Source organism: Hetaerina americana, unplaced genomic scaffold, assembly GCF_022747635.1.
Source record: "Hetaerina americana unplaced genomic scaffold, ioHetAmer1.1.p SCAF_12, whole genome shotgun sequence".
In the NCBI taxonomy this organism is placed as follows: domain Eukaryota; kingdom Metazoa; phylum Arthropoda; class Insecta; order Odonata; family Calopterygidae; genus Hetaerina; species Hetaerina americana.
Genome location: NW_027286292.1, coordinates 32,438,521 through 32,460,094, shown reverse-complemented (window position 1 = coordinate 32,460,094; position 21,574 = coordinate 32,438,521). Strand labels below are relative to the sequence as shown.

At 41.5% G+C, this 21,574-nt stretch overlaps 1 protein-coding gene across 5 annotated transcripts in view; it reads left to right on the top strand.

Annotated features, from left to right (window-relative positions):
* The window catches only part of Ssdp (Sequence-specific single-stranded DNA-binding protein), a 155,624-nt gene that overhangs the window by 8,904 nt on the left and 125,146 nt on the right, over window positions 1–21,574 (top strand). For all 5 annotated transcript variants that reach the window (XM_071582872.1, XM_071582873.1, XM_071582871.1 and 2 more), the window contains exon 4: window positions 5,464–5,548. In XM_071582872.1, the coding sequence (XP_071438973.1) occupies window positions 5,464–5,548 (85 nt within the window). The remainder of the gene's footprint in view (window positions 1–5,463; window positions 5,549–21,574) is intronic.

Below are 21,574 nucleotides of genomic sequence, written 5' to 3'. Positions count from 1 at the left end.
AAAGGCACGTTGGTGAATAGTGACACCACGTCGTTACTGACCATGATGTCTTCCTTTTCCTCTGAGATGTCCTTCGGAATTTTGACGAAGTCGGCTGAGTTCTCTCCGTACGAGGAAGTTTTCTGACGTAGAATTGTGGTGAATGGGACAGATACTTGGCTCGGTGATAGGTCGGCGAGTCGTTCTGGTTTACTATGGGCCTCAACAGTATACCCTCCTTATGGACTTTGGGTAGGCCGTAGAGTCTCGGAAGAGGTTTGGGTGCTGGGGATATTAGACCTCTTTGCTCTTCCCGAGGAATTGACGAGTTCTTGATGATGCATCTAATGTCTCTGTCAGCTTTCGTCATCGGATGCTTGTCGGTCTTGTTAAGAATGTCTGAAATTTTCATCGGTGATCAGAACCGTAGAGTTGCCTTTGCCCGCGAGAAGGATGACGATGTTGTTGTCCCGAAGGTTACGCAGGGCTTTTCTTTCCTTCGTCGTTATGCTCTGCTTTGGTTGTTTCGCGGTGCGTAGAAAGCATGCGGATCACCGCACAATATATCTAATTCCCAGTTTTCTTGCCCTCTGAAATTTCGAACTTTCCTTTCATCATATGTAGCACTCAATATTTTTTCTTTCCTCAAATTACGGTATTCTCCGATCTTCTATTCTCAATTTGGAAAAACCGAGCAGCCTCTCTTTGAGGAACCTGCCAGTGCCTTTCAACGCTCTTCTCCCAATCAATGTTTCCACTAATAAATCTGTGAATAATTGAAATTACATTATTATGTCCATATATATGATTTCTTTTACCTGTTCTATTTAATGGAATGTTACTATTATGTTTTTAAATTATTCAATTAATTAGTCGCCATGATTCTCTGCTTCTGCTCACTTGACTGGCTAGCTAAAGCATTATCTGTGAAAGAACCGGTATATCCCCCCAGCTCACTTGCAATTCGTCTTTGCCTCCCCATGTCTCTCTTGCCACAACTGAAACGACAAACGGAACTGATGATAATTGGCAAACTCGACTTACTTCTTGATTATCATTGCTTTTTCGGAAACTCTTTTTTAGCAGGCTGAATTAAAATGTTTCAGCCGCCTACCTCTCCCACCCACTCCTATCTTCGACACGTTCTTTTACTCTATCCTGTATCCTCTATCTGACGACTTTTCTCAGTCCCCGAAGCGAAAAAGCTCTCTTGTAAATTAATTAATTGATCATTGTATTCATTATTAACCGCTACTGCGTCACACCTTCGACTCTCGTTCTGAAAACTTATCTCCTAAGGAGATAAGTTCAGTCTTCTATCATTTTGCCGTCATTGCGATTGTCCCTTCATGCGCAATTTAAAAAAAATCATGCACACATGTTCATATTTTTATTGAATGCTATAACGTATCTTTCATGGCCAGCCACGCAAAAATGGATTTCACTGGAAAATATGCCACTGTGGCTTCAATTCAGTGGGTGGTGGGGTTCGGGATTTGTTCTCCATTTTTGCTCGAGCATGTACACGAAAGGCTTCTGCTCGCCACGCTGTTCTGCACGGAGTGTGTGGCCTCCGTTGCTCTCCGCTCCAACAATGTCACCTCCGTCAGTTGTGTGCCATGCCTTTTTAAATGCCCCTCATCTCAAGTGGTTGTTAGTGTTTCTGCCACATTTATTTTTCTATCTGGTGCAAAGCTGATTTTGACCGTGTTTTTTTAGGTTAAAATCAAAGAAGTAATTTGAATTGCCGATCGTCATCTGGATGAAATCGGTTCACTATGTAGTTCATCTCCGTGTTTAGTATTAAACTAATAAATATATTTGTATAGAGCGTTAGGCTTAAGGAATACCTTGGTTTGAAAGCAACATCAGCATTTTACTAGTTATGTAATTTTCTCGATTTTCGTACTACCCAAATGATAAAGTAATGGAATCAGAACTTGATTTTTTACTATTTCAATTACCGTGGTTTTTTTGGTGCGTCGAAAAGTGAGATTTTATTATTTGGTATCATTTTGACGAGATTGAATATACCTGTGAGTTTGCATTTCACTTGGTGTTGTTGATAATATTTGACTTCCTTTGTACTCGCCGTTCAAATAGCTTTATATTTTATCGTACTCTTATATTCTATGTACTTCAATATTTGTTGACTAAGCCATCCCTGGTGTTTAATCTGGTATTTTTGTTAACCCTTGGTGAGTTTACGGCATGTTTTGTGTTTTCTATTTTTTTGTTGTTTTTGCTGTTACGTAATTTCTCGTTTGCAATTAAATTATTGCCTGCCTTTTTTCACCGCTATTCAATTAATCGTGTGAAAGCATACATATGTCGCGCTCATTGAAACAGCATCAAGGGAGAATTTCGGCTAGACGGAAATATCTCGCATTGGTTATTTTGCTTGTTGCAATAGCGATTTATGTCACATGGAGTCCGCTTTTCAAAGCTACAATTCGATTTAAAAGTTCTTTGCATTCAGTCGTCAATGCAGCATAAAGGTTTTTAATTCGCATAATGCCTAACTTAGGCAATTGCTGCACTATCAGCCATGTGGAAATTACAAGCGCTCGTAGAAATGGGTGCCATGCCATCTTCTTCGATTCTGATAGGCTTTTACAGCATCGGAGAGAAGTTAAGTGAACGGTAATACTTGACGTACGTTTTTTTCTTCGCGATATTTCTCTAGATTTTGTTGGTAGTTAACTATTTTTTTATAAATAAATTTCAGTATATTCCTGATTAATTTTTCAAATCCGTGGCTGATTTGCTGTCAATCTTTAAGTGATGAGAGCGCTGTGGGTTGAAAAATCACTATCTTTGGAAAATAAAGTCATCTGCTTTGTATTAATATTTCAAATTTTCGAACCATTTATATTTTGTTAGTGGCATTTTTTCAGCGGAAGCCTGTTCCATTTTATACCACGCAGGTCGCAAGTGTTCGACGTTTCGCTGTCTAGCCATTTTTTTGTATATCACTATGGACGACAATTTTATTTGAAATTAACATTTTTGACATGCACATAAAAACACCCTTTTTTAGCTGTGTTTTAGGGCCACCTGAGCTGGATGAACAATGTTGAGTATTTTGAGAAGAGTACTGCGGACTGATATTATTCATAATTAAGCACAATTGTACTAACAACTAATCAGACCAACATGTCTAGAAAAAATTCTTACGAAATTTTTAATTAGGCTGTAACGGCATCAACGGGGGAAGGTTGAAAACTCATTGCTCCATTAGAACGTTGGTGTAATAAAAATGGAAAAAGTGTTAAAGAAATAACTCAATGGGTTATTTTTGATGAGTGGTATGGAATGGTCAGGTCAACCTGTACTATCGTTGTTCCACGGTTTTGACGTAGTTTTTCTAGGATTTTTAAGCAATGAATGTTGTGTGGACTTCATTCGTTTATCTTTTTGCAGAGTCATCTGACTAGAGCACGCTTAGGTAGCTCGTATCATTTTCGCTCTGTACATTTACCTACTTAGAACTGTGTGAAGAGGCTGTGGGGATAATAGATACGGGTTTAGGGATTTTTGCTGTATCCCAAAGCAGAAATATACTCGTTAGAGGTGATGCATTTGCTTCGTATCATTTCTGTCTTTTTGTGTGTGGAATTATAGAGCTCTTCTCTTTCGTGTGTGCATTTTTGTTTCGCAATTTGAAAATATTTCATTAAATACCTGTAGTTCTCATGGTTGCTTTCGCTCAGATAATCATATTATGCATGTTACCTTTCAAACGACATTTTACCTCCAGTTTATTCAATAGGAAGAGGAATAGATGGATTCTCCAGGTCGGTCCCCGTGAAGGGTGTAATTAGCATAGTGTACCATATTATACGAGCATACGTTTTTATAAGGGAAACTTTTTAGCCCAGTGTGCTGGTAAAGTAATGCTTATAGGTGTTTGACATGCCCACATTTGTCGCCATATCGGTTTAAATATTTAAAATCAAATAGGGATGAAAGGGGGTAGGTATTGAGGCTGAAGTCGTTCACTTTAGGCTAGTCACATTCACGTGTAAAGTGTGTTTTAGCCATAATATGTGGCCCCAAATTCTTCATTGACTGATTTGTCCCAGTGTCTTTCTTTCCTTGATGATTTCCACTTGACTTAAAATATAATCTTGCTTCAGTTACGGTATCCGTTCGTGGGACATTGGAAAAGGAATTAAAAAATGAGGTTTTGTAGCGTTGACGATAATTGTGTAGTGGGCTGGTCCAATCACTCTTTAGGTCGTTAATGTTTACCTCATCTTCCGTGGTCTTCATTTGACCTCGAGCACATTCATTAAGTAACCAATCTGTTACGTCAGCGGTTGTTTGGTTTTGTATATTTTAGGCTATGTTGAACTCATAAATGTGTATAATGAACTTCATTGTCATTCAAACCGACACTCGGGCATGTTGTAGTTAGGTTTTTCTTTGTAAAAGCCATTGTATTTTACTCTGTAGTTGAAACTTTCCTTTTTTTTATTCTATCGGAACTATGCTTTTCTTAAAATATCATCATTTTATGCCGCGTTGTTCCTTGAAGGAAGTTATACCTGTCATTTGAAGTGGTCTCTAAATCATCTGGCAATGGAAAGTTTATTTTTTGTATCGATATTCGTAGTGTGTGAAATCATATCTTTCCGCCTGTTAGTGTATTACCATGTTGTTCCATTTATATGCGTTTTTATTAATTTTATCACGGCTTGATTTGGTCTGAAATTAATAGTTAGTGCAGTGGTGAATGTTTTTCTCTCCAGTCATGTTTGTTCTGCCTTGGAAATTCAGGTTTTGGCTCATTCGATTGTGTATTCTTGACGGGCTCCAGGCGTGTACCCCCTTTCCGCTGCCGGCCCAAAATCATTGCAAGTCGTTATGGTAAAGGTACGGTAATGCCATCCTGTTTTCTAAGTGATTATTTTCTCTATTTCCAATATTCTTCCATCAAAAATAAATATATTGGCGGAAATACTTCTTCCAGTCAATTGGCGTTAATACTTCTTCCATACTTATCCTTGGTTATTTTTTTATTTTGTTCACATGAGATGTTCAGTATTGCTGTTGAGTGAAGCTTACTTTTTGTTCCTCGGAGCATTTGAAATTACAAGCGCTCCAAAGCCCTTGTCCAATTATGACCACAGATTCCCCGTTTTAAACATTGTTAGGGAATTTCGTTTTCCACTATTCTCTTTGATGTCCAGTGGTCATGTGTAAGATATCATGAGAGAGAGGAAGTTTCATATTTTTCTGTAGGATATGATAATTATTCACAGATTTTCCTCCGTAAATTTGAAAAATGGGTGTGAAGTAATTGTCTTTTAAAATGGAGTATTAGTGCATACCTCTTAACTCCATAGGTTGATCAACATTCGCCAGAGTTACGGTAACATTGTAGTCGTCTTACGAATAGCTCTTAAATAAATGTGTACCTTTTATGGGTGTCATAGTGACTCTACTAAATTGGTTTTTTAATTTTTTTTTTCATTTCAGTGTATTTTGGGATTTGTACTGCGCTGCTCCCGAAAGAAGAGATACATGTGAACACTCGAGCGAAGCAAAAGCATTTCATGACTACGTAAGTACCATTTTATTGTTTCCCCTCCTTAAAAAAAATAGTCACCATTTGTCCTCCAATGCTCTTTCTCTGTTTTAATAGTTTATTTCCCTTGAATTTGTTATGACTATATTTTCTCTATGGTGTGTGACAGTTGCCCAACAATAGCTGCTGTAAACATTCGTAACCTGGATGGTTTTTGAGGATTTCGCGATCCTTGGAAAATGCTGTGGCGTTTATATTTTCTTTGATTCTGCTGATTTTTGAATTCCTTGCTCCATTAGTTTTTATCATTTCTCTCCGTATTTTGCGGCGTAATGTTTACGGCAAAATTTTTAGACCAATATTTTTGGGAGTTGGGGCCCGACATTAGCTCCATTGCAATAACGAGAGCATCTCTATTTCGAAATTCAAATATTTTCTCATGCATTGCTGTATTATATCAATATAGCTCAACGTCTGCTAATAGAATCAATGAATCATTTATCAAGTGGAATCAATCATCCCTGTTTGGGCGTAGATTCCTCGACCTCGGAGAAATTTTGATGTACTCGGATCTCTCCTCATGCTTGCTTATTGGGTACATTCTCTCTACCTGTGGGTACGTGCTTGTAATTGTAATTTATATGAATGAGAAGTTTTATTCTCACACCTTAATTCTCATGTGTACACTCTCAGTCCATCTGTTGTCCGTTAAAATTCGCATAATCACCCATGCGTCGAATGAATTATTTATTGCACAACTATTATCATGATGGAGGGCTTATTACTGTACCCGTACAATTTATTAGTGTTTATTCATCGCTACTAATGTAATTATTTTAAGTAAACTCTTCTGTTTAAGCATATCTGTCAGTGTTTTCTTTACCAAATGATGCATTAAATACCTAACATATATAAATTTGCAAATAAAAATGCTAAATTTTCTATTAGTCTCAACCACCGATGAATTGAGAAGTAATGTTTTGCCCATGGTGGAGTATTTTATTTAGGAACTTAACAAATGTTTTGAGCCTTCATAGTCACTTTTTCCACCTAACTTTTATACATTACAATAAACACAATCACTTCCATCCATGCCCTAGGTGGAGGAATACCGAGGCAGGACTCGAGCCTGCCACCTCTCGATTAGCAGGCGAGGGCGTTACCCCGCCTCCACCGGGGCCGAGAGTATAGAATATATTCAGCACTCTTTACTGAAAGAATGGACTGGAGTCAGTATCTTACATTCCCTCAAGGGCGTGTAGCAAGTGAATTATTGTTTGATATCCCTGCCCCCCCTGTCTTAATTCTTATCGAATCGAATGTATTTAAGAGTTAAAGTCACCAAATGTTTAATTTTGACTTTTTACTTTCCACCTTTTCACCCACCATTTTCCACTTTCTTCAAATTTTTTTTGCATACAATTGGTTCGCATGAGTGATGTGGAAACTTCTATCAATGGGCTTTATGCTGATAATGTGTTTTTTCCTGTGATTGCGAATGCTCCACACCTCTCCTGGCCTTCCCTACGCTCGCTCAATTCCAGTCGATTATTTTCCATGAAGTCACATAATCTTAACTTGTTTATCACGACTGCCCGTGGGATAAAAGCGTTGCGTGATTAATTGTACTATGAAAAATTGGCATATTTCTTGAACCGACGGCCAGATCGGCAGTCACTAGATTCTTCTCCGCGTATATCCCGTAGGCTGGGCACAGGCGCTTGCTTGAAGCTGGCTCCGAGGATTGTTAGAATGAGGGGGTGGGAGAGTGAGGAAGAGAAATCTGGAGAGAAAGGAAAGCTAGGGGAAAGTATGGCATTCAGACTTATGAGTGGTGCTTTCATTCATCGACCATTTTGTGACAAACTCTTAAGAATTAACCAGAATTTTTGTGCAACCTCGTGGTGCGTTTTTACACTCTGTTGGGGAATTTCTATCCTATGGCTCAGTAAAAATTGGCTTGTATAAATATCCCACTGGCAGGTTAATACCCCTTTCAAAATAAATGCCATTGATTACCATAACCGTCACGTCTGAGCAATTTATCGATTACGGTGTTGTCAGTAAATATTTTTACCGTCTTGTTGTAATTTATTTACACCTAGCACATATGATTAGCCATTTGCTATATTTTTTTAGTTCCCGTGGAGCACAGAAACTTTCTTTGGATGCAATAGATATTTGGTATAGGTGCTGCATATATATTGTGGCCGGGTGCTATTTTTAGTTTTCCCCACGGAAAATTTCCGTGTTCCTAAGCTGTTCTAATTGCTGTTTAAGCTTTCTGTTTTCTTCCTGATTGGTTTGTCCAGCTGACTGGCTATGTTCTAATCCTTAATTCCCATAGTATTTATGGCGTTTCCGAAAGAAATTTATTGGTAGCCTTTTGGAATGTTTACTGAACTATATGCTAACGCTTCGGAGACTCGTTGTACTGAGCACCACGTGTCCTCGAACATCCCCGAGTGTTGGGTGGAGGTGTGAGGTAGTTCGTGCCACAGTTTACTGGAAGCGTCTCCCGTCAATTTTCCCCGGGTAACTCAATTAGAAGTTCGCAACTCATTACGAAAAATTAAATTCACAGCACAAGGGTCGAATGGAATTTCTATTCTGCTTCTGCATTAATTAACTCCCTTCATGCTTCTATACATAACAAATATTTTCAACTGCTCGCTATCTGAGGAAAAATTTCTTTCTTTGTGGAAAAATATATTAATTTGTCCAATCCCAAAACAATTGAAAACCTCATCTCCAGATTGCGGAGCATTTACCTTCCTACCTATCTTATCCAAAGCGCTAGAGAAACTTGTTCATGAACAAATAACAGATTTTATGTCTCGGCATTATATTCTAGATGTATTCCTATCTGGCTTCCGCAAGGCTCACGTTTCTTCTTCTGCTCTGGTCAGAATATTTAATGACCTTCGACGAGCTATTGATGATGTCCTTAATTCTTAGCCTACTAGACTTCAGCAAAGTATTCGATTCAGTTGACAAAGATGTACTGCGGGCTAAATTAATTTGCCTTAGATTTTCAAGAACCGCCGCTACGTGGATTTCGTCTCAGGTCGCCGACGAAGAGTGGTGGCTGGTAACACTCTCCGTGGCTCGATATAACGCGCTGTGTTCAACAGGGCTAAATCCTGGGGCCACTACTATTATCGTTATACATTGATATTCCTTCAATGCTCCAAATATCACCGTATGCAGACGACTTCCAGATATATCTAAGCACCACAATCAATAACCTTCCTATCGCTATTTAACAAATTAATGCTGACTTCAATAACATAACAAGATGGATCACGCAAAACTTCATTAACCTAAAGTCACATAAAACGCAAGCTATACTGATTGGATATCCTAAACTGCTAAAATCTATCGCTGTATTTAAACCACTCAACTTGTATCTTTAAGGCACAGTCATTCCATTAAAGAATGTTACCAATCTAGGCCTCCTTATAGATGGAAATTTCTCATGGTCTTCACGAGTTTTAAAACTTGCAGAACTGTCAATCAATCCCTCCAATCCCTTAGGAAATATCAGTGTGTGATACCCATCGTATTAAAAAACCAGATAGTTTCTTCTCTCATTATTCCTCGCTTTGATTATGGTGACATAGCGTAGCATGACCTTTCAAACTAGTTGTCGGCAAAAATACAAAAGGCATGTAACTCATGCGTTCGCTTACAATTTGAAAATTACAGATCACATGATAGAATATTTTAACTAACTTAACTGGTTATATCTGGATTCTCGCAGGAAACTCCACATGCTCTCCTTACTCTACTAAATACTAAATTATGAAACCCCCCGGTATTTTACCAATGACTTCAATAGCCTTGATAGAATACATAAACTAAATACCAGAGGTAATCATAAACTCGTTATCCCTCATCACAGAACTACTACAAATAACCACTCATATGCAATCACTGCATGTCGTCATTGGAATAAGCTATCATCCGTTATAACTAATGCACCATCTCCCTCACCATTCAAGCGCGCACTTTATAAATCACTATTTTCCCAGCAAACCAAACAGTGAAAATATAGTTGTAAACAGACTCCCTGATATTTCCTTTCTATTTCGTAGGGGCATCATATTTGTATTGGCGATTGTAAATATAACCGGGAATATTGTTTTACAATTACTTAATGCATGTTTATTGAAGGGAATCTTAGATCTCTTTTTTTCGTCTGGCATCACCTGTACGAGTATATGGTAAGCGGAACCCAGAAACCTTATCCCTCACATTTAGCTGTCGATGAGCTGGGTTGAAATCCTATAAACATTAGCGGCCGTATCTCCTCGGGTAAACATTCTCCATTACTACTACTTATGTAGTTGAATGCAACGTGGTATTTGGAGTTGGTTTTTTGGTGTGCCCCATACGCCCACGGTGCACGCGGTTGGTCTTCTACCTTTTTAATTTATCTCAGCGGGGAGGATTACTTAATGAATTCTCTTTGCGTTTTGGTTAAGTCAAAGTGGTGTCTAATTTCGGATTTAACGATGGCGTTAACACAATCTATTGTGCTCAAACCACATTACTTTGTTGAGCTTCCAACACTAGTCCAATATATCGTATTGCACCACACCAAGTGTAAAGGTTGCTGTTCTTCGGTCCGATCTAGCCGTTTTTAGGCCGCAGTAGGAGAGAGCGATTCTGTACGTCGTTAGCCTCGCCTTAGCGCGCATAGAGGGCTCTCTTCCTCGGAGCGAACTCTTCATTCACGAAGGAAATCCCCCTCGTACTCTCCCTCCCACGCTCTCTCCTCCCGATAGTAAACTTTCATCCTTCAAGCGCATATCCACGCCACCTACTACGGAACAGCTCGTCCGTCCATCGCCCGTCAGTCTGCAGTTCATCCGATTGCGGGGAGATGCATCCCATATTTGTTTAAATTTTCGATTTATCAACTACAGCCTTGAAAATTCGTTACGGCTAGTTGCCTCTCTCGCCTCCTTGACATGAATGTATGTGACTTTTTTCTGATTATTAAGAATGCGGAGCCATGTGAAAATTTACATTTGTTTTTTCATGGTAACTCTGTTACAATTTCAACGGTAATTTACATTATTCTCTTAAATTATGAGCAAGAATAACTGAAATGGGTGGTGGTTGAATAGCAATATTTTAGTGCTCAATGCTGTGCGACGGTGTCACTTCTTTAATTGCGGAGAAAATGCGCACCACCCGTTGGCTGTGAGCATTCAATGAGCGGGTTGTGTCGACATATGGTCAAAAATGTTTAAAAAGAACGATGTTAAAGAGCTTACGTAATTGTGTATTTGAATCTTCTGCAATACGTTTTTTTTCCTTCGTATATTGTGGTGCATCGATGTCATGCGACCAAATGAAGCGGGGTGTCTACCTGCAATCTAGTTGTTCGCCATTATATTAATGATTCGGAGGTGAGCAGTTAAACCGTGGCAAGTTTTCATGACGTGTAAATTTCAGTATACTTAAATATATACCGCAGTTTATCGTCTGCTCTCTCATCCAGTCAGCCAATTGTGTCCAGTTCCTTCTTTGTGCTAGTGCGCAGTGACCCGCCTGAATTCCCTCCTATTTTCCCGAGGAGATTTGGTAAATCCTGGTTAATTGAGATGGAGTCCAACCTTTTCCCGTAGGGTACATTGCATTACTTTATCCAATCTTTTCCCCTTGCAACTTTATCCAAAATCCTCAGTCTAAACACCACTTCCCCAAAATATTGCTTCGGGAATCATGTAACCTCAATTATTTGCTTACTTTGCCCTTGTGGAACTTAAGTGTACTAATATTTTGTCACAAATGGCATGAGTTTGACCATTTCATAATATCTTCCTCGGTTTAGTTCGCAGGTAAAACGTGTAATCGCCTTATTAGGCTGTAATTTAATGTCTCGGGGTAAAATATCTTATTCTGATGATTCTACTGATACCAAGACCCGGCGCAATAGGTGATTGATGTTTTATGGCACGTTTGAGTAAGTATCGCGAAGTTCTATTTTTTTGCAGTGGGCAGACCCCTGCTGCGTCACTTAAAGTTCGGGTTTTTTTAATCTCGAAGCGGAAAACTCATCATTACTCTCTCAATGAAAAACTTGATGGATTTTCGTTTTGATGACGCTCGTAGCTCCCTACTGCTTTTTCGTGCTCGAGCGGTATAGAGCTTGGCGAGAGGGGATCGCCTAATGATCGATCCTTGTTTACTGGTACGGTGGGTGCATGAGGAATTAAAATCCGATGTAACTCCGTGAGAAGAAAAGGGTTATTAGGCGGACCTCCGCCTCAGGCTTCTCCCACTCACCGATTGCCGGGCCATCTCCCCCGTTGACCCAGGAGCGTTATCCTTGGGGTGTCCCAAACGGGATGACCAATCGGTCCCTGCCTTGATCGCTCCGGTGATCCTTGCACTGACGACTCGAATCATGGTAATTGTCTTCATTGAGTCCTCCCAGTGAATAACACACGCGCGTACAACAGCCTGTCGCAAGGCGAACATCTTTCCGACTCATGCAGGAATATTGGGAGGCTGTAAGGGGATTTCAATGTTGGCGTTTTTAGCAGCGTATTTCTCTACGAAATTAGTTGACACGTAGCGGTCGCCTACTCAATTACGCATATTATCCGTTGGCTCTTGCTTCCCTCCCTTTGCTGTGATACAGCCTGCGTCCTGTGCCGTCGGCGGAGAGCCGAGAATAAACGATTACGGATTAGTTATTTCAATACCTAAGTTGATTCTGTTTCGCGCGATGTGCTGGCGACATCGCTCTTCAGTTAAAAAAACGTTGCTGTTACGGATTAGTTCTTTGCAATAACGCCGTTGATTCTGTTTCGTGCGATGTGCATGTGACATCGCCCTTTAGTTCAAAAAAAGCGTTGTTGTTGTGCGCATATGACTAGCAAAGATATAGGGAGGATTATTCGAGCACGTTAATGGCATATAACAAAATCCCCACTTTGAGCCTTTCTAGGGCCTGAATATCGGTGCAACCAGAGAGTTAAGCCAATTCGTATGAGCAATACTGGCGCATGCCAATGTTGCGATTTGGTCGATTTGCATCGGGCCACAATTTGCTGAACTTATACGAACTGGGTTGGCATTTTGTTAGCGTCATTTTGAATACACTACTACGGTTAAAAATTTTTTCTCATCTCATTTTCGGAGCGCTAACACTTGCCCCAGAGGTTTGCAGCCTAGATTTCCAAGGTATTTCATTTTATATATGTGAAGGATTTTCTTGGGCACAGCATGTTGGCTTACACTTCAGTAATGTGGACGTTATAACCACATGAGCCCTTTAAATTGTCCGCTTCGTCGTTGACGCTTCGGTCACACTGCATGGCTATTCATAAGCGCCTATACATTGATGACATCGCACCACTCGTGGAGGTAGTTTTATCGTCGAGATAGGGTCTCGACTCTTCATCTAAATCAAAAGTAGGACTTCTGATCAATTATTGTTTATTTCATGTAAAATTAGTATTAGAGTTGTTATATCTTCCAGTGCACTGTACGAAAATTATTAACCAACTGCAATTAAATTGGTATATTTTTATTCAAAGAATTCATTAATACTTCAAATGAATGCTGCGATGCAACCATAATTATTTGTAGGAATTTTAGGCATCTGTGACGAGTTAGCCGAAAGAATCCTAACGAATCGAGTGTAATTTTGTACATGGGCACTATAGGCTGTGATGGTTATTACATCGCGAATGTTGTTTTTTTAGGTAATTCCACCTTTCCTATGCTTCAAGTTGAGAGCTTGGCGATATGCATCCTATTCATTTTTAAGCTTGAGTTGAAATTTTGCCTGGTCTCCTCGGCCATCAAGACTTGCTAGTGATATTTGATAGAAAATCCGAAGACCGACGCTGTTACGTTAAGTATCTATCTCTCATATGTACGGTTAAGTATCTATCTCTCCTCCGGCTGAAATTACACTTACATCGTCTACGATGTGTGCTCCGTGCGCCATGAGGTTTTACGTAAATTCAGGCAGCCACGTCGCCACGCACTCGTACGCCATCTCGGTTGGTTTGTTTTTGTCTGAAGGGAAACGGGTTCACACCGTTGCTGTTGTTTTTGCTTCTGAGACAGGGCTAGAGCGACCTGGTGGGCCTTGACATTTATTTCATCTTCATTGGCCGACCTAGTGTTCCTTCGAGGTAATTTGTCTCAGAAGTGTGGACAGGCCATCTCGTGGGCGATGGCCTTGGCGGTTTCGCCTGCTACAGGTAGGAGTCCTCTTTCAAGCGTAGACGCCATTGATTGAGACTAAATTTTATAGTCTAGTGGTTGTAGACAAAATATTCGTGCATGGAAGTGTAACCAATTTTACACTAGGGCATCGCATCTTCGGAGGCAAAATACCTTAAAAAATACAAAACTTGCTTCACAAAACTTGGTCATCTGCGCCATAAGGGGTAGATGGGAAAGGAGGATGGGAGAGAGAAACCCGGCGTCGGCATTAGCTTACTATTAACGAAATGTACTCACCATTCGTGACTCCCATCCGATGGACGGCGTGCTCACTCAAAGTGCTCTCCTCAAAACACCTCTTATAGGGATCGAGATACCAGTATCAGAAATATCTGCAACCTCCACGATTCGAACCCGGGCGCTCGGTCGGGAAGCCAGCACGTTAGCTACCGCATCATCCCGATCTTGATTACAATGACCTAGGTTAACTCGATGGCATCCAATAGCTCCAATTCTCCCCCTTGGAACTGCTACGTTCTATTACGCATTTCGGAAGAGCTCATCCCCTCCATCGCGGTTGTAACTTCGACACGAACACTGCTACAATCGTGCTTCCTCTCAGTCATATCAACGTACGCCCGTCACAAAGGTAGACGGCAGTCTCTGTCTCTCTCACCCCGCTGCCATCCCGCACAATCTACACCCTCTTCGCCCTATCTCCCACCACCTTCCCCCGCAGGACTCTCGTTTCACATCCCGCCCACGCACTGGTTTCAATTTTTCATTTCGCGGAAGTTCGCTTCCTTCTCTAGGAATCTCCGCCCACTTCTTACGTTTCACAAATGTTTGTCAGAACCATAATACGTATCATTGGTTATGCAGTTCGAATGTGGGACCAGAACCGCTAAAGAGTCTAGTTATAATGAATTAACAGGAATATAATGTGATATACTCTAAAATTAATTTGAAGTTGACTACATTTTACGAGACCTCCAGGAATGGTCCTTTAAAATCAGTAGAAACATCATATAAATTGTATTCCATGATGATGGCTATTTGACTTTGAAGGCCTTCGCCCTGGACCACTTATGGTCAGTTAAGTCGCTACACGTAATTGACACAAAAATGAAAGAATTCACACTGATCGGTGGCCACTAAATTAAATGGGCTGTAGAAGTGAACTTTTCCTGGGTCATAATCCTGGACGCTGCCAATGTGAGTGGCGCGTCCTGTAGTATGTTCACCATTTTGTAGACCTTTGCCCAGTGGCACTCAGACCGGCGGATAAACAGCAGTGGTTGAATGGATTTTCCTTGATCAGTCCGGGTCATTGCGTACTAGTTTTGCGTCGGATGGTGCAGCGCGGTGGAACGTAGTTATCGAAGACTTCTCAATGGAAACATGAGTCAGATCCAATGGGATGGCGTTTACTTGGATGATTCCGTCAAGTACCGACGAACTATCATTTAAAAGTAAATGGAGTGTGCAGAAAGCGTAGTGGAGCGCTCTCTGCATGTGATTTTAACATCGTGAACTAACCAATTTTTTTTACTTCGTCATGAACTCGAGTGGGTACTATGGTGGCCCTCTGGTATGGAGTCTTAGCTGTCGTCATCAGTGGACCGCTTTTCCTATATCAAATTATAGCCTACAACTGAAAACCGCGCGCATATTCTAGTAGCTCCCGTTATATTCTTATTTCGATAATTATTTCTGACAAGTAATCGGAATCTAATATAGGCTCTCCCTTACTCCTACAATATCTCCTTTGGTATTTGGTTGGTCTTTTCAAATACCATATTTGTTGCCAAATGGTGCGCATGGTTTTATTTATCAAGCACTCATATCCCTCTCTGCTCCTAAATGTTACATAGCAGTGCCTCTCGAGACGGAGTAATTGGTGCTTTATTCCAAATGGTGCCTGTTGTAGGAGAGAATAGATAAATATTTTGGTTTCGGGTGGCTTATTGCATCCCATTGAGGCCTTCGACCATTATTATGATATCTAATAGAAATTTTGTCGGTGTCTTGTGTGTTTTTAAGTCTTGCGCGCAACGGGGAGTTTTAAGGGGAATATTTTATATTCTGTAGAATTTCAGATTCATGAATGTGCTCATAACTGTTAAGTGCGTGCTGGAACGCCGCCGTGGTATCGAGCGATTCGAATTTGTCGCCCGTCGCGGGGTTGAGCCGTCGGATGCGCCGAAAGATGGCCACAGTGTTTGGGAGTCGAAGGGGGGAGAAGGTGTGGGAGGGTACGCGGGCGAGGGGAGTTGGGGCACCACCAAAAGAGGTGCATGCAAATGTGGGTGGCGCACGAGAGGTCCCGTCTCCCGCCCCGCTTTGCTGCGCCGTCCCGCTCCCCCCACCTCCTGTATCTCGCTTTTCCGTCGGCGATCCACCCGCGCGGTGCCCACGGTTTCGCCCGTCATGCTATCGGTGCATGACGCGTGAGGAGGGGGTTGAAGCGTCATGTTGCGTCAAATGGGGTGCCAGGCGGGGGTGATCCGTGCGTCTTTAAATTTAGAAACCACCGTTATTAGGCATCCTCGCTTCCTTTCTGAAGTGTAAGCAGCCACCCTTCCCATTCCCTCTTTCCCCGCAACCTCTCCTCCGCCCTCCCCTTCAGCGGATCCAGATCAATACGCCACGCGGCTTGCGCTCGCTCACCCCAAACTCGTCTCCCTCCCTCGCCCCGGCCTTTCCCCCACCCTCGCTCGCTCCATGATGTCCCTCCCAACTCTCCCCTCCTCTCACAGATATAATTTTATCTTCGTCTATGATTTCGACCGCTTTTAATTAGGAAACGGTCGAACTTATTCTTTTGATTTTTCCAACAATGAGATGTATTAATTACAATGCACAATTTATCTCTTTCCTGGGGTACACATATTTTCCGATGATATAAAGAGATACGAATAGCGTTCAAAAAGGGTATGCGTACGGAGTCTTATCTTTAATTGAGATGTTTGAAATGAAGTCCTCCGAGATACCAGCTAAGGGCTCCCTCTTCCTCATCTCACGCCTCCCTGCTCGGCGTAAGTATTAGGATTTGTAATAGGAAAGCGGGTCGACTAATGTGACGGACGAGCGTGAATGCGCGCGTGTGACAGTTCATTCAACCTGCGAGTGGCCCCTCTCTCTCTTTTTCTCCGTCATCCCTGTGTCACCACCGCCGCTCGCATTCTCTAGCTATCCTCCTTCCTGCATTAACTTCCTTCTAACCCCCACCTCATTCCGCCTCCCCGTCTTGCGCCCCACTCTCCCTCTACAGAATATCAGTCGTGCCCTCAACCCCGACTCCTCAGAGGGGGTGTATTGATCTCTTGGCCTCAATTTCGCCCGAAATGAAGACTTCTCGCGGCCACTCCGCTGGGTCATATCCATGTCGCAGTCGCTTCTCTCCAACTAGGAGTTGAACTATGGTTTCTGGCATTTTTTTCGTTGTTTTCACATTGCGACAGTATAGTGTTTTGGTCGGTGAGTAAAAATGTAAGATGTTCAATATCCATCGCGGTAAACCCATTTTAGTTCACCTTTTCAACATGTGGCTGTCTGGGCGATCATATCTCGCCAATCAATCGGAAAATTTTATCTCTTATCTGACTGGGTGTCTTTGTGCGCATAACCTTGATATAATGGCTGACTTGTTTCGATGGTTGAATTAGCTGTCGAAAAATAAAGTTGAATCGTAATTGTTTGCTCCTCTGAGATAAAATGTTGGGCTGGTTGCATAGTACATTATTCATGTATTTATTATTTAACGCCCCCTACTATTTAGTTATATTTCAATCAATGTTACCGTTTTTTTATTTAGTATAGCGTACCTGAGTGCATTTTATAAGTGGTTTTGTATGAGTCAGTGCGTCAGCAGTTACCGTTGAAAAAAATTAACTACGAAATGTCCATCGACCGACACTCGTTCCAATCCGATCCGTCCAGAATCACGAAATTTCAACGTCACCTGTCAAAATCAGCGCGAGCTACGTGCGTTTCGCTCGTAAAATGAGCAGTGTCATGTTCTTTGTATTCCTCAGCTCGTCCTCGCATAGCCATTAATTCCTTCGCCGGCTTTAAAATTGACGATCGAAGCACGGGTCACACGAATAGCTGTGTTTTGTTCAGAACGTAATGGCATCGGTAAATAATTTTTAGATTATTCCCTTCCACCGTCCCTGGTCTCTCACATCCCCTGCTTCCATTTCATTCTCCCACGGCTCACTTTTTCTAGGTCTGCGTCCTTAGCTCCGCCCGGCGAATGCTTCTTCCCTCCCTACTTTGTCATAAATTCCTCCCCTCCGCAACTCATTCCCGTTCAGCTCTCCTTCCTTTCCCTCCGTTCTCTTCCCTCCCTCTCCTCCCTCAGTGCATCCCTATCCCCCCCTCCCTCGAAATCTACCCTTTTTTTCTACGTCCTCTCTGAGAAATCTTGGCAACACCGCTTCTTGTGGGTCGCCTCTGGAGGAGGTCGACGCTTATGTTCGGGACGGGGAAGGGGGGAGTGTGGCCGTTGTGTAGCTGTGAGCGGGAGGGCGGTCTGGCTGGTTTTCGGGGGGATGATTGGTCCGGGGGGGTGGAGTGGAAGGGAGTTCTAAGAGTTGCATAGTTTCGAGGCCCCCGTCGGTTTGGGGTTCCCAAAATATGCGTCGGTCGTCGAGAGAGAGAGGAGGGGCGAGAGAGATAGCCTTGGGAAGCGAGCAGGTAAAGCTGGTGGAAGGAGAAAGTGTGCGCCGCTCGAAGCGCACGAGGGACGAACTTTTCTTTCCTCTCTTCCCCCCTCGCCCCCAATCTCTTCCCACACTACCCCATCATGCCTGTCGATTGGTGGTCTCGCGACCATGAGGAAAGTGCACAAAAGCACGTGAAGGTTTTATTTCGCCTTTGCATATGTTGCTCTTATGATATTCATTTATTTTGTCTTTAATGCTATTGGTATTTATTTGCACAGTTTGTTGTTTAAATTACTGGGCCTACTTCGATCTCTTTCTCAGTTAGTTTTACCAGCTTTACCTGCGTTAAATTATAGTTCCTTCGTTTTTGTTATTGCCACCTTTAATGATGACCATTTTTCCTTTTCCATGGAATCCTTTATTTTATTCATTTAAAAATTTTAAGTATTTTATCTCTCGAGAGTATCGGGAATTGAGGAGCATATTTTCATAAGTGTTCAGCTCCTTGGGCATGGCGCGATGGGATACCGCTTATTTATATATATTTCGAAAAGTAAACAATACGTTGGCCCGTGTAATGATCATATATGGCTTTCAAATACGGCGTAATCGATTTCTCCACCGGGTGGTGGGTTTCGGACCGGTAGGCCCGCTCCCTCTGTCCTTTCTCGGCCCAAGGAATTATGAATGCTTTCAATTTCCATAAGTTTATGTGCTAATACTACATACATGCATTAAAATACACATGCTAGCTTTTCATGAAGGCCATAGCCTGTAGTGAAGCAGAAGCTAATTTTGTTCATCCTTGAGCACATAACTCTCTTTTTCATATTGATTTGCAACACCAACACCTCGAATTTTTGCCCTTTGATATTCCATTATTACCTGTCGGTTTTCTACTATTATGACATTAACTCTAACTCTAGGTTGTAAGCGATTGTCGCTAGTTCGGTTCTTCTTTCCCTCTTTTATGGAATCTCTATGAATCCGATATTCTCTCGTGTGCCTTCGAATTTTGCTTATTGTACAAAAGTTAACTAATTTTTTGGGGTCCGACTTATTTATGCCTAATTGTGCTGTATGAATTTTTCTCATTTTTCGAAAGTTATGTGTATTGATTAATATTACAGAGCATGTTGTTTGGACCCTAACTATTTCATGTGAAGGAGACTACTTTTGCTTCGGAATCCAATTGTATAAATTCTATCTAAAATTTGATATTTATTGCGCAATGCCCAACGGATAAATAGCTCCAGTGGCTGTACTCCCTAGTCAGGCAGAAGACGCGGGATACATGATTGGAAGGATTTCCGAGTAAAAGTTCGGTAGTTCAATGCGCTGTCGATGGATTCACCCATAAAATCATGTAGAGTGAATTTTAGAGAACCGGCGAGAAGTATCAGGATTCGGCGGAATGCCATCGTGTGGCACGGGTGATGTGATTGGATGGCCTATAATTGGAGCGTTATTACGCTGCGGGAAATCACTTCGGCCGACTGTGCATGACGCGACTGGTACCATGTCGCTGGGGCCCATTTTTCCAAATTCATTATCTCAGCGGTTTTCTAGGGTATCTCGCTGGCCTCGTTCTTTCACGGGCTACTTATTTCGCCCAATCCAGTTAGTACTATGGCCCAGATGTTTCGTTCTTTTGACTCTTTCTCCAACATTTTGTTCTGTTTTTTCCAACAGTAATGCATTTGTTCGTTTAATTTTTTTTCGTAGTTGACCTTAAATTTATCTAACACATTTTATTACAAAATTGAATTTAACACGAGCAAATATAAATTCCGTATTCTACATCTACATCAAATTCTTATATCTACGTATTAAAGTAATCCATAGGATATATATTATGAGAAGAACACAATTATGACAGGTCTCTCAGGGGATTTGGTCTGGGCGCCACTTGAGATTGAAGAGAACAAGCGAGAGTTTCACTTTTAGAAAGGCTCAGAACAAACGAGTCTAACAGTGACACTAAAGGAAATATTATGCCCCACACTACATCTACTACACACTACGTACACTACTTGGGTAGGTCAGACCACAAAGATAAATTAAGGGAGATAGATTCCAGTACAGATATGTGCAAATACTCATTCTTTCCCCGAGCAATCAGGAATCATATTAGTAAGAAGCCGAAGGCACTTGAGAATTATGGAAAAAAAATTAATTTACCAGTCGGAACAAAGTGAAGCATCGCAAAAACATCAGGTATATATGTAGGTCCATGTGTATGTTAGTTGGTTGTTTGTGTGTTTGCATGTGTGTGGGTTGAAAGGGTTTTTGCAAGAATGGGTACCATGATTTGTTTGTAGATTGTATGAATTTGTGACTTTTGCATGCGGATTTTTTCTTAATCGCTGATGGTGCCTTAACACCCCCCGCCACACGCCCTTGTGGCGGCTTGCGGGGTATTAAGCAGATGTAGAAAGGAGCTCAGAAATTTTATGCAGAACTTTTTAATTGCTGATGGTATATTGAATGGGATTATAGGGTTTACGCTTTGGCCAGATATTGAGGGGTAGGCAAAGATTAAACATGTAGGACGCCATGAAGGGAGGAAAGGTGATTTTGGCATTGAAGAAGGTTAACAGTTGTCAGGTTATTTTGTTAGGAGGCAAGGCGTACGAGGGCAATTATAAATATAGTAAAAATAATTTTTAATGATGTCTGTATTCGGCGAGATTTTATCGCTGATAGTGCAATCGGCGACTCTATTTTCACCTTAGTTGTGGTTTATAGTATTTAATACGTTTTTGTGTATGCGCTCAGTCCGAATCCATTTTTCGACTAAATAAAACGGCCAATATTGAAGATTTTTCTCACTCCCTAGAATTTGTTAAATCCCCGGCAATCAAATTTTCTTTCACACTTTCCCTTCATATTCTATTTACCCTTTCCTGCCATGAAATCACAGTTTGAGCTTTTTGTCCCATTTTTAATCCTGTAGTTACGTCATGGCGAAATTCAAAGGAAACGAATGCCTTCTGCATGAGCCTGTTTTCGCTCCTCGGCTTGATCATAAATTTATCGATCACTTGAAAGGATACAAAATATCCAAATATATGCACCGCATAGAGAGGTATCGACTGGGGGAGAGCATGTAAAACTCTTTTGGCTCTACTCCTATTCGGTGGACGTCTCTCCCCCTCGCTGCGATTCGTCGTGACCCTTGACCCCTCTTCGG